Source organism: Salvelinus sp. IW2-2015, linkage group LG2 (genome assembly GCF_002910315.2).
Source record: "Salvelinus sp. IW2-2015 linkage group LG2, ASM291031v2, whole genome shotgun sequence".
NCBI classification, from domain to species: Eukaryota; Metazoa; Chordata; class Actinopteri; order Salmoniformes; family Salmonidae; genus Salvelinus; species Salvelinus sp. IW2-2015.
Window position 1 is genome coordinate 2,638,476 of NC_036839.1, and position 14,527 is coordinate 2,653,002.

The following is a 14,527-nucleotide window of genomic DNA, read 5'->3' on the forward strand; positions in this document are numbered from 1 at the left end:
GGTCAGTTTTTACGAGGGTATGTTTGGCAGCATGAGTGAAGGGATGCTTTTTTTGCGATATAGAGCCGATTCTAGATTTAATTTTGGATTGGAGATGCTTAATGTGAGTCTGGAAGGAGAGTTTACAGTCTAACCAGACACCTAGGTATTTGTAGTTGTCCACATATTCATAAGTCAGAACCGTCCAGAGTAGTGATGCTGGACGGGCGGGCAGGTGCAGGCAGCGATCGGTTGAAGAGCATGCATTTAGTTTTACCTGCGTTTAAGAGCAGTTGGAGGCCACGGAAGGAGAGTCGTATGGCATTGAAGCTCGTCTGGAGGTTAGTTAACACRGTGTCCAACGAGGGGCCAGAAGTATATATCCAGAAATTATTTCTGAAGGCACTGTAGCTTAACTAGCTTCTCTTGGTTCGATGCAGTCAAGACAGGTACTATAATCAGATGAGGCGATAAATAACTAGCAGTAAGTTAGTCCACCAGCAGAAGTCGACTCGGTTCGCTGCTCCCCTCGTCACTCAGACCCACACCGATCCCCAGCCGCCTGCATGAGCAGCCGCTCCGCTCCGCTCCTCTCCGTCGTGCATTACCACGCCGGTTACAGCATTGTTGCGTCAGGTATTCGTTTCATTGTTATTTMTCCCTTTATGATGTTTTTATTAACGATCCCGATTGCGTTAGTATGTGTATGTGTGTCTATGCATACACATAAGGCTGTGTGTGTATTTAACGTGCCCAGCTCCAGATGAGCCATTAGCCACTGTCACATCATCATTACCTTCAGCCACTGTAAATACAATGAGCCTCAGACCTTTCCTTTGGCAGATCTGTCCATAGGAAATAGCTGCTTCTGGACGTCTCAAATGTGAGAATTGGGGAAATAATGGGAGAGAGCAACCGGAGCTGGTCACTCTATCCAGTGAGAGAGCGGTCTAATGGCTTTTGTAAAGGTATCCCACATCTAACAGCTCTGAGAGACAAGCCAACCTGCACACCCAGACAAAGAAAGAAAGGGCAGCTGGACGACAAAATAAAGGGAGGAGAAATGGACGACAAATGAAGGGAGGAGAAAAAGTGCTAGCAATGAGTCATAACAAAGGACAAAAGGCAGAGCAGGGTTCTTACACCAACTTTTTCAGTTCCTGGCACCAACTTTTTCAGTTCCTGGCACCAACTTTTTCAGTTCCTGGTACCAACTTTTTCAGTTACTGGCACCAACTTTTTCAGTTCCTGGCACCAACTTTTTCAGTTCCTGGTACCAACTTTTTCAGTTACTGGTACCAACTTTTTCAGTTACTGGCACCAACTTTTTCAGTTCCTGGTACCAACATTTTCAGTTCCTGGTACCAACATTTTCAGTTCCTGGCACCAGCACATAATTTGGTCGCACCATTTTTTTAAATATACAAACAATTATAATGGATCATGACCTGGCCTGTGTCCCGTAACGTGCCTGCATTCCATAAAGAACCAGGCTAATAATGACAAACGTTCTTTTAAATTAGCATGCCCTTTCATTGATTTGGATATATTTACTGTAACAGCATAGGAAATACATATATATGTGAAATTGTGTTTTTTACATTGGATAAAAGATAAAAGATAAAAGATAAAAGACTCAGAGCTCCAAAATGGTATATCATACACTTGTGACGACCCTCCCACTCTGTCTACCGTATTCTCTCTCTTTGCTCTCGTTTCCTTATTAGGATGTCGGTGGGCGGAGTATGGAGGGTCGTCAGCTACATGGGAAACACCTGGGCCTGGGTGTGTCCCAGGATAAATAGACCTCTTCCACATTCATTGAGGAGACTCTCTCCATTCAGACACAGGCAGATTTCGGTTGTGGCATTGTTGTGGCTATTTGGTTTGTTTGCTRTGGCACCRCGTATTATCACATTTATGCAAGCAAAACACACACTTACACTACTGATTACACACACCATTGTTAATTGCATTTAGGTTACCTTAGTTAATAAATATATTTTGTTATTCCTTATCTCCCTTTTGTTACTGGCTTTGAGCCAGTTCGTGACACACTGCATTTGAGGAACAATGGGAAAGTAATTCTGCTTTGAATGTTGATAAACTTGTAATCTCACTTTTGAGAAAATCGCCTTTGAATGTTTTGGTATCTAGTGAAGAGCTCTTCTTTGTCTACACCAATTCAGCATTGTTCACACCCTCTTAAGCGTTAGCCCCACCCATCTCGTTTCGCTTTCAGGGRGTTCAGAGCSCACACTTGAGGCTCTGGCCGACGATTTAGTTACCTCTGATTAACATGAAAACAGCCTAACCAGCTCTGCTGGCAACAATTTCATTATGCTTTTTTACACACATTTATTACACTGGCCATATTCAAAGGGTGTGATGTACACACGTCACGTAACGTTAGCTAACGAGACAGACAGCTAACATTAGCTAGTTAAACAACAAATGAACAGTGCCAACAATGCCACAGTCCTGGGAGCTAACCAACCATGTTCAATGTTAGCTAGCTAACATCAGGCTCTAACTAGAACAGCACACGTCTCTGGGATACAAAAAATAACAGCTAGGGAGCCAGGAAGCTAACATTAACTAGCTAGCTAGGTAAACAAAGTAAGTTCACACACGTCACATAACGAGCCAGCCAGCTAACGTTAGCCAGTTAAGCATTCTAGTACAGTTAAATAGTTAACACACACACACACACACACACGGGGACACAGCGGTCTAAGGCACTGCATCTCAGTGCAAGAGGCGTCACTACAGTCCCTGGTTCGAATCCAGGCTGTATCACATCCGGCCGTGATTGGGAGTCCCATAGGGCAGCGCACAATTGGCCCAGCGTCATCCGGCTTTGGCTGGAGTAGGCCGCAATTGTAAATAAGAATTTGTTCTTACATGACTTGCCTAGTTAAATAAAAGGTTACACACACACTGACCAAAAAGTTATTTTGTTGGCATGTACGTATGTCTCCATTACCAGTAAAACATCAAAACCTTTTTCTTTCACTTACTTGRTGTGCTGTTTCGTTTCATTCTCAACCAGGATTTCTATGGAATGCCGTTTGGGTCTTTGCGTGTCAAAAAAGAAACACATCAAATAACACTATTTGACGTGTCAAATAAGCTTGTTGACCAATCAGGAACTGAATATGACTGCTCGTCACATAATAATTTAACGTGTTCATAAATTTTTTACGCAATTATCGAAAGCGTTCATTAAATTGTTTACGTAGTTATTTTATTACACATTGATTACACTATCACTCGTATTTCATATGTCACAACAATACATCGATACGTATGCTATGATGCTGGTAAAGCTGTCAAGCGCACCTACAGTGCTTGTCATAAAAAAAAGCTAGCTAGCTCATGGATGCAAACAATGCTCTTCCCCAAAAACATAGCAAAACGACATAACCTATTTCAGTAGCTATAGTTAGATGGCTCCTAGCAATATAGTTATCTATCTAAAAGAACCSTAATTAGTTCTTATTTGYTTAATGGTGGTCAGACCCATATATGTGAAGCTAGCCACAATAAGGATAAGCAACAATAGTGGCCTTCAAAATAAAAGTATGACAATGACAGTGATGCAAATGAATACAAATAGTAGAATTATGCCATAATTGAATAGATCATGCTAAACGAGGTTGGAATGTTGTTATATAAAATCAACAAAAAACAATTTATAAAATTGACAAATCTGTTGAAATCACACTGGAGGTATTATACTTTAGAATTGCATTGGGGGCATACTTATTTCACTTGTGGATCAATGAGATGGGGTATCAGTCTACTCAGTGACACCCAGAGAACATTAGCGTCGTAGCGCTTATTACGGGACTCTGAAACAACTGTGAATTGAGCCACATTTGACAACCTATGTGTATTGAACACTWWTCSTGAGGAAAAACAATACTYCGTGGATGTTTTTGAAGTCTGATAACTCTGAGGAGACAATAGCTTGGGTATTGAGTAGACTGATACCCCATTTCATTGATCCCCAATCCTTTACAGTGCAATATGAATGTCAATACACACAGTAGGGTGACTGGGGAGGGGATTTCACACGGTCACAGTTCCGCGATAAGAGCTACAARGCTATTATTTGCGTAAACTCTTCACAGTTGTGTTCTGTGGGTGTCAACGAGTAGACTGATACCCCATTTRATTGCTTCACATTCCAACCTTGTTTAACAGTATCTAGTTGAAATATGGCATGATTCCACCAATTGTAAAAGTGAGTTCACTTTCAAAGCAGAATTACATTCCCATTGTTCCTCAAATGCAGTGTATGGTATACCATTTTGTAGCTCTGAGTCTCTACTTTTATCCAATGTAAAAAACACAATTTCACATGCTACATAAGACCGAATCTAGGTGTTGAGTCACATATGTTCTTTCTGCAAAATCCTCAAGGGCAAAAATAAAAAATAAAGTAACAGGGAGGGCTGACTTCCCCCAGATCGCTGGGCCACTCGGGAGTCTTATACACACGGATTCTGTACTGTAGATATGTGGAAGTGATGGAGTATGGGCCTGAGGGCATACTGTTGTGAAATCTGTGAATGTACTGTAATGTTTTTAAAATTGTTTAACTACCTTAATTTTGCTGGACTCCAGGAAGATTAGCTGCTGCCTTGTATCCATAATAAATACAAAATTGTCCCGTTTCCATTTGTCAGTGACTCAGCATTGTCATATGTTCCCATGTCACCCACAATAGGGCAGGCAGTGGAAACCCGATCAGGATATTTACACACACACAAACACACAGAGAGATAGAACAGGAAGTGTGTTAAGGGAAAGAAGACTGGCTCTGGGTGAGTTTGTGGTCTGTCTGGGAGCATGTGTACCTCTCTCTCCCCAGAGTGTAGAGTAAGGCATGGGAGAGGGGATTGGCCAGAGAAGGGCAGTGACAGACGTTGAGAGACAGGTGGAATTGCCAACAGACAGGTAGACTGGGTGTCTCTGCTGCAGGCAGCCAGTGCACAGGCAGGTGGGACATAAATGGACTGATACAGTAGGAAGGTAGGTGTGTGTGTGGGCATGTGTCTCGATCTCTCCCTTACGATCAAATTGGCTGTGCCTCTGTTTGAAGGTGCTCTGTAGGTTGGAGCTGAGCTGGGAAATGGGGGCCTTCAGGTCTGAGTGGCTCTGCTGGCTCAGCTTTTCCTCCATCTCCAGGGTACAGCATGAGTAGCCCTGGGGACACACCTTTAGGGGGGCTCCTACAGGCACAGACGGGGGAGAGAAAATCCTGTTACACACTATACAGTCGTGGCCAAAAGTTGAGAATGACACAAATATTAATTTTCACAAAGTCTGCTGCCTCAGTTTGTATGATGGCAATTTGCATATGTTCCAGAATGTTATGAAGAGTGATCAGATGAATTGCAATTAAATGCAAAGTCCCTCTTTGCCATGCAAATTAACTGAATCCCCCAAAAAACATTTCCACTGCATTTCAGCCCTGCCACAAAAGAACCAGCTGACATCATGTCAGTGATTCTCTCGTTAACACAAGTGTGAGTGTTGACGAGGACAAGGCTGGAGATCACTCTGTCATTCTGATTGAGTTCGAATAACAGACTGGAAGCTTCAAAAGGAGGGCGGTGCTTGGAATTATTGTTCTTCCTCAATACATAATGCATAGTGCATTTAATGTAAAACATTTTATCCTTTTTTAGGACCTCAAGCACTTAATCGCTCAGCACTAGACAAATCAAAGAAAGTGACCTTCAAAATGTGATGTCATTTTATTGGAATTTTCAGCTGTTGTTGGTAAGTAAAGAAWCTGCTAACTTCTGACATGACTTACCACATCTTTAAGTGAACAAGGAGCCTTGTGAATCAGCAGAAAATAAAGAATAATGTTCAAGAAATAAATATAGATTTTTTTRCCTATTTTTACTCCACAGTAAGCAACCCATTCTCTAATTTGCCTTAAACGGGCAGCCCAGTAATATAAATTTAACATATGGTGTCCCAGGCCTCCCACAAATCAAACTTTATTTGTCACATGCGCCAAATACAACAAGTGTAGACTTTACAGTGAAATGTTTACTTACAAGCCCTTAACCAACAGTGCAGTTCAAGAAGAGTTAAGAAAATATTTACCAAGTAGACTAAAATAAAAAGTAATAATAAAAAGTAACACAATAAGAATAACGAGGCTATATACAGGGGGCACCGGTACCGAGTCAGTGTGTGGGTGTAGAGGTTAGTTGAAGTCATTTGTACATTTAGGTGGGGGTGAAGTGACTATGCATAGATAATAAACAACGAGTAGCAGCAGCTTACAAAAGGGAGGGGGGATTCCATGTAAATTGTCCGGTGGCGATTTTATTAAATTGTTCAGAAGCCTTATGGCTTGTTGAGGAAGCTTTTGGTCCTAGACTTGGCGCTCCGGTACCGCTTGCCGTGTGGTAGCAGAGAAAACTGTCTATAACTTGGGTGACTGGAGTCAGACACTTTTATGGGCTTTCCTCTGACACCACCTATTGTATAGGTCCTGGATGGCAGGGAGCTTGGTGATGTACTGGGCCGTTCGCACTACACTCTGTAGCGCCTTACGGTCAGATGCCGAGCAGTTGCCATACCAGGCGGTGATGCAACCGGTTAGGATGCTCTCGATGGTGCAGCTGTAGAACTTTTTGAGGATATGGGGACCCATGCCAAATATTTTCAGTCTACTGAGGGGGAAAAGGTTTTGTCGTGCCCTCTTCACGACTGTCTTGGTATGTTTGGACCATGATAGTTCATTGGTGATGTGGACACCAAGGAACTTAAAACTCTCGACCCGCTCCACTACAGTCCGTCGATGTTAATTGGGTCCTGTTTGGCCTGCCTTTTCCTGTAGTCCACGATCAGCTCCTTTGTCTTGATCACATTGAGGGAGAGGTTATTGTTCTGGCACCACACTACCAGTTCTCTGACCTCCTCCCTATAGGCTGTCTCATCGTTGTCGGTGATCAGGCCTACCACTGTTGTGTCGTCAGCAAACTTAATGATGGTGTTGGAGTTGTGTTTGACCATGCAGTTGTGGGTGAACAGGGATACAGGAGGGGACTAAGTACACACCCCTGAGGGGCCCCGGTGTTAAGGATCAGCGTGGCAGACGTATTGTTGCCTAATCTTACCACCTGGGGGCGGCCCATCAGGAAGTCCAGGATCCAGTTGCAGAGGGAGGTGTTTAGTCCCAGGGTCCTTAGCTTAGTGATGAGCTTCGTGGGCACTATGGTGTTGAACGCTAAGCTGTAGTCAATGAACAGCATTCTCATATAGGTGTTCCTTTTGTCCGTAGGTACAGAAGGGTAACTCAAAAAGTTTACCCTGGAAAACCATCTATCCAAAAAAAAAAAAAAAAAATAGTTTAATTTAATGCGAGTGATTTATTCTCCTCAAKGTGACGTCTGATAGCAACCATCAGTCCAAACGTTATATGGCGAGCTCCTGCAGCTGTTGCTCATGTGGGAGTAATAGACACACACACTGACAGGAGGTGGGGTGGACTGATGAAGACAGGCTTGAGCCGGGGAGAGAAGTTGGAGCGCGGATGTTAAACGGGCTTAGCCTATAAACTTCCACCCTGAAGAAGGCACAGTGATGCCGAAACATTGGTGATTTCATGATAAATGACTGGGAGTTTATATATGGAGTGTGCAACTCTGTTTTTATAGTTTATTTGCCGTTAGTCAGCACCTCCACACAAAATCATTTCTGGGTGTGCACCAGAAACGAGCTTAGCCTGACAATTTMAGCAATTTCTTAGCGCTGACATCCAATCTGGAGACGTCAGTCACTCTCCTCTTCTAACCCACGGAATCATTCGAAATCAAACCAAGCCCTCTGCTCTGKTGTACAGAACAATTGACAAGTTTGACAAAGAGTAGTCAAAGTGGACTCAACTTCAAATTATCGCCGGGGTTGGAGTGMCGCTGCAGCACGGTGGGTAGGAGAGGCGAAGAGGCTGAACGCGAAGTTGCAGCTGCGATAACGTTTTCTTTATCTTTTCAAAAAGGAGGCTGTTGGAATTCGGGAAGAACACAGGGGTTCTTTCACTCCGCCCAGGCTCCCAAATGGCATGTTTGGGTTTTCCCCAACAGTGCTCCGCTCGCTCAGTCAGCGACTCTGGCCCTTCCCGTCTGGGCTGTCTCAACGTATTGTTAATAGTTAGAATAGTACAATACACAAGGTGCAATTTCGAAATTTGGTTGTGGAACAGCAGTTTTTATTTTGTTATGTCAGTCACTCAATTAGCCCATGTCAGCGATTTTATTTATTTATTGTTAAGTTAGTCAAGCAGCCAGCTATCTAAACTTGTAGTAGTCATTGTCGAATTACAGACCGGGGGGGGCCCATTGATTGTTAGTCACGCTCACTCTGATATTATATAAAAAACTGACAACATTCTCGCCACCCTATGGCAAAATGTGTAGAATTGCAGGAAACGAGCTGTAAAACTGCAAAATCTTCTCTCCGACCCATGGCAAAATGTGTATAATTGCAGCAAATTTGCTTTAAAACTTTTTTCTCTCTCCGCTGTCGAAACGGCAGACGCTAAAATGCTTTTTAGAGTCAAAAGCTTGATGTAATTATTGTGTCCTAGGAATATGGGACCAAATAATAATTCTGAAACCATAAACAGGCTGTATATCCTAGGCCTATTCTTGATAACTTCTTCAGCAAAACAGAATGATCAACCGTATCGAAAGCCATTGTCAGGTCAATGAACAAGGCAGCACAGCTCATTTTTAGCATCCAAAGCATTGACAAGATGATTAACAATTAGTGTGGTTGCTCTGGTAGTACCATGCCCAGGCCTGATTGGTTTATATTAAAAATACAATTACCAAATAAAAAGGAACGAAACTTGTACCTTAACCAAGGATTCAAAAATCTTAGCTAAACAAGGTAGTCTTGAAATGTGGTGACAGTTGTCAAGATCATTTCTATCCCCACCCGTATAGAGTGGCAGCACATATGCAGATTTCCATGCTTTTGGAATACTTCCTGATAACAACGTTGAATTAAAAATGTGGGCTACTGAGCCAGCAATATGGGAGCGCTCCAGTCAATGTTGAGTAAGGACGTGCACGCATAAAAGTAGGCCTATAGGCTACRTGGCCTGARGCAAATGTATGCATATAAATGTGCCATTTAGGTATCTGATATATCTGATTGGCTTAACGCACCACTACAAATGACCCGTGGAGCCTCACATGGCCTGTCTGCAACGAACTTGAAACATTGTATCAACTGTATCAACACAAATGCACATTTGTGGCCTGCTGGAGGTCATTTTGCAGGGCTCTGGCAGTGCTCCTCCTTGCACAAAGGCGGAGGTAGCGGTCCTGCTGCTGGGTTGTTGCCCTCCTACGGCCTCCTCCACGTCTCGATGATGTACTGGCCTGTCTCCTGGTAGCGCCTCCATGCTCTGGACACTACGCTGACAGACACAGCAAACCTTCTTGCCACAGCTCGCATTGATGTGCCATCCTGGATGAGCTGCACTACCTGAGCCACTTGTGTGGGTTGTAGACTCCGTCTCATGCTACCACTAGAGTGAGAGCACCGCCAGCATTCAAAAGTGACCAAAACATCAGCCAGGAAGCATAGGAACTGAGAAGTGGTCTGTGGTCACCACCTGCAGAATCACTCCTTTATTMGGGGTGTCTTGCTAATTGCCTATAATTTCCACCTTTTGTCTATTCCATTTGCACAACAGCATATGAAATTTATTGTCAATCAGTGTTGCTTCCTAAGTGGACAGTTTGATTTCACAGAAGTGTGATTGACTTGGAGTTACATTGTGTTGTTTAAGTGTTCCCTTTATTTTTTTGAGCAGTGTAGTTCCTCAAAGTATTWAAAAAATCTTTCCTGCTCTCTCCCTTTCAATAACCACTCAGCGTGAAAGGGAAAATGTCATGCTCTGATCGGGTGGAAACGTCATAAAAAAGTKTTCTTATCAGTGCTGGACTTGGATTGAAATAAGTTCCGGTACTCATTTTGGGTTCTGGTACTGTTTATATTTAGGTGAGCTAATATMCTATAAGTGGAACAGGAGCTCAAGCAGCAGAACATTTGAGGTGCCGGTACTCAGCTCCGGTGAGTTCCTGCCGAAGTCAAGCACTGSTTTTCATCCCTTGCGCAAATAGCCTACAGCGGTGTCTGTCTCGAGCTCACTGGCGTGGGAAACTGAGGGCCCAGAATATTTTTGAAAATGTTGCCAGTTCGCTAGCGCAAGCTTCAGGCCGACCCAAGTTAATAGTTGATACAATGTTTCAAGTTCGTTGCAGACAGGCCATGTGTAGCCAATGTGATTTATAGGATATTTATTTGTATCAGCATATGTTCTACCTGCAGGCTYKAATMTTTTTATTTGTTGGCTTTATGTAGGCTATTTTTACATAGTTGGCAATGGCAAGAGAAGTTACTTTTAGGTGTATCATTTTCATTTAGATAGGATTTTGATAAACCACATGACAATGAATTTGAGATATGAAGACGTTATAAATTAAATTCAACWTTCACGAAAAAGTGCATATGACAACCATAACTGTCAGGCAGATTGGTAGAAATTGGAAAAGGAACAACCAGTGTTGCCAACTCCTCAGTAAGGAAAGTAGCTATTGGCTGTCCTAAAAGTCACAAAATGACYTCATCGRATAATTGGCCATGTGCATGTAATTGTGATGGACGCTGTAGGAGAGAGGAATAATGTCCTGGGAGAGAAAAAGTGAGTAAACACCCTAAATATGTTTAGAACTACAAATGAACTTTCTTCTGTCGATTCTTGTTTTTTTTAATGTCACAATTCCAACCCTCCTCCTTTACCCGGGCTTGGGACAGACAAAAGTGACCCAAAAGAGACACTCTGGCGGAGTTATAGTTTATTTATTTTTTTGTTTAGTTTTTTACATTTACATCCCGCCCATCAGCCAGCGGCGGCGGCCAGGAGCCCGTGACGCTCGTTCACGTGAGAGCGAGCTCTGTTCCATTGCTTTGCTGAAGACAAAGGAATTCTCCGGTTGGAACATTATTGAAGATTTATGTTAAAAACATTCTGAAGATTGATTCTATACTTCGTTTGACATGTTTCTARGGACTGTAATATGACTTTTCGTCTGAAATTTTGCCTGGACCTGCCCGCGCGTCGTGAGTTTAGATTGTGTACTGAACGTGCGAACCAAAAGGAGTAATTTGGACATAAATGATGGACTTTATGGAACAAATCAAACATTTATTGTGGAACTGGGATTCCTGGGAGTGCATTCTGATGATCATCAAAGGTAAGTGAATATTTAAAATGCTATTTCTGACTTCTGTTGACTCCAACATGGCGGATATCTCTTTGGGTTGATTTGTCGTCTGAGCGCTGTACTCAGCTTTTTGCATGGTTTGCTTTTTCCGTWAAAAAAAATAGAAATCTGACACAGCAGTTGCATTAAGGAGAAGTATATCTTTAAATTTGTGAATAACACTTGTATCTTTTATCAATGTTTATTATGAGTATTTCTGTGATTTGACGTGGCTCTGTGAAAATTCACGGGATGTTTTGGAGACAAAGCCAAATGTAAACTGAGATTTTTGGATATAAATATGGACTTGATCGAACAAAACATACATGTATTGTGTAACATGTTGTCCCGGGAGTGTCATCTGATGAAGAATATCAAAAGGTTAGTGATTCATTTTATCAATATTTCTGCTTTTTGTGACTCCTCTCTTTGGTTGTAAAATCGCTGTATGCTTTCTGTGACTAGTTGCTGACCTAAACATAATGATATGTTCTGCTTTCGCCGAAAAGCCTTTTTGAAATCGGGCACTGTGGTTGGATTAACGAGAATTTTATCTTTAAAATGGTGTCTAATACTTGTATGTTTGAGAAAATTGAATTATYAGATTTCTGTTGACTGAATTTGGCGCCCTGCAATTTCATTGGCGAGGGGTTCCGCTAGTGGAACGGGGTTCCACCAGACACCTCCCTCCTGGGATCAAGTCCAAATCGACCCACCCACCCACACACACACACCGAGAGGGCGAAAGCGAGAGAGAAGTTGGCAACCACTACCTAAKCACATCACTGTTCAACACATAGCTCTTTGTACCAGCATGATTAGAGACCCAAAGTAAGCAGTGGGAGCGCGCGCGCGCACACACACACACACACCTCCTTTAAGTGAAACAGAGATTCAGACTTTACTCCACCAAGGCGCCTGCTTGCGTGCCCACAGTACAGGGACACAATCTAACAGGCTTTCTCCCTGTGGAAAATGTTCATAATAAGGGGTGCAACTTTTGATTTAGAAGTGGGGGGGGGGGGACATAACCTGTCGGGCAGTTTGGGGGACCGCCCCAATCATTTTTTGGGGCATCTAAAGGCATCTAAAGCTAATTTCTTGCATTTCTACATCATCTAATTTGACCGAAAGCCCTTCCAGCCCGTCTATTTAGAACATCAGAAAGCAAGCAAAAAATGCCCACAGTCATAAAGCTAGGTAAGAGGTTATTATGTTTAAGTGATTAATAAGACTTAGCTAAAGGTAATTCACTAATCAATGTTGTGTTGCACCTTCAACCAATAGACCAACAAATGAACTCTTAAAATAATCTTTGTTAAGACATCCTACATATCAAATTTCAGCCAGACCGCCCAGCCAACCCGAATTGCCTGCAGGCCCGACCCCCACCATATTTTGGAATCAAAAGTTATTATTATTTTTTTTTTTAAATAAACACACGCCTACACATATACACAKAAGTATTTGGACACCCCTTCAAATTTGTAGATTCGGCTATTTCAGCCACAACCGTTGCTGKCAGGTGTATAAAATCGAGCACACATCCATGCAATCTCCATAGACAAACATTGGCAGTCAAATGGCCTTACTGAAGAGCTCAGTGACATTCAGCGTGGCACCGTTATAGGACGCCACCTTTCCAATGAGCCAGTTCGTCAAATGTATGCCTTGCTAGAGTTGCTCTGGTCAACTGTAAGTGCTGTTATTGTGAAGTGGAAACGTGTAGGAGCAACAAAGGCTCAGCCACAAAGTGTTCTTTGGAGTGATGCTTCATGCGTCACTATCTGGCAGTTCGACGGACGAATCTGGGTTTCGCTACCTGCCCGAATGAATAGTGCCAACTGTAAAGTTTGGTGGAGGAGGAATKATGTTCAGGGTCTGTTTTTCATGGTTCGGGCTAGGCCCCTTAGTTGAAGGGAAAACGTAAAACGTAAATGGTACAGCATATACAGTAATGCCATTCTAGACGATTCTGTGCTTTCAACTTTGTGGTAACAGTTTGGGGAAGACCCTTTCCTGTTTCAGCATGACAATACCCCTTGCACAAAGCGAGGTCCACAAAATGGTTTATTGAGATCTGTGTTAGAAATTGGCCTGGACAGAAAGAGCACTGATCTCAACCCCATCAAACACATTTGGGATGAATTAGAAAACGCCAACTGCTAGCCAGGCCTATTTGCCAAATATCAGTGCCCAACCTCGCTAATGTTTTTGTGGCTGAATGGAATCAAGTCCCCGCAGCAATGTTCCAACATCTAGTGGACAGCCTTCCAAGAAGAGTGGAGGCTGTTGTAGCAGCAACATTTGTATTTTGTATTTATTATGGATCCCCATTAGCTGCAGCAAAATTAAGGCAGTTATACAATTTTAAAAACATTACAATACATCCGCAGACCTCACACCACACTGTGCCCCCTCAGGCCCCTACTCCACCACATATCTACAGTAGAAAATCCATGTGTGTATTTTTATTTTTTTTACCTGRATTTAAATAGGCAAGTCAGTTAAGAGCAAATTATTATTTACAATGACACGGCCTACAAAGGCCAAATCCGGACGACGCTGYGCCAATCGTGCCCCGCCTTATGGGACTCCCAATCACAGCCGGTTGTGATACAACCTGGATTCGAACCAGGGTGTCTGTAGTGACACCTCTAGCACTGAGATGCAGTGCCACTCGGGAGCCCAAAATATAGTGCGTATGTGTATATTGTGTATGTTACCGTGTGTATGAATGTGTCTGTGCCTATGCTGGTGTTGCTTCACAGTCCACACTTCCATTAGGTCTAGTTTTTCTGCTTGCATCAGTTACTTTATGTGGAATAGAGTTTCATGTAATCATGGCTTTCTGTAGTACTGTGCTCCTCCCATAGTCTGTTCTGGACCTCAACAGGTTCTACAGCTGCACCATCGAGAGCATCCTGACTGGTTGCATCACTGCCTGGAATCACTGGGGCCAAGCTTCCTGCCTTCCAGGACCTCTATACCAGGCGGTGTCAGAGGAAGGCCCTAAAATGGTCAAATATTCCAGCCACCCGAGTCATAAACTGTTCTCTCTGCTACCACATGGCAAGCAATTCCGGAGGCTTCTAAAAAGCTAGTACCCCAAAGCCATAAGACTCCTGAACATTTAATCAAATGCCTACCCAGCCTATTTGCATTGCCTCCCCCTCTTTCACGCTGCTGCTACTCTGTTATTATCTATGCATAGCCACTTTAATAACTCGACCTAC

General features: G+C 42.9%; 1 protein-coding gene across 2 annotated transcripts in view; it reads right to left on the reverse strand.

Moving 5' to 3' along the window:
* LOC111973217 (glypican-4-like) overlaps positions 1-14,527 on the reverse strand; it is a 77,027-nt gene that overhangs the window by 26,060 nt on the left and 36,440 nt on the right. For both annotated transcript variants that reach the window (XM_024000516.2, XM_024000509.2), the window contains exon 2: positions 5,061-5,219. In XM_024000516.2, the coding sequence (XP_023856284.1) occupies positions 5,061-5,219 (159 nt within the window). The remainder of the gene's footprint in view (positions 1-5,060; positions 5,220-14,527) is intronic.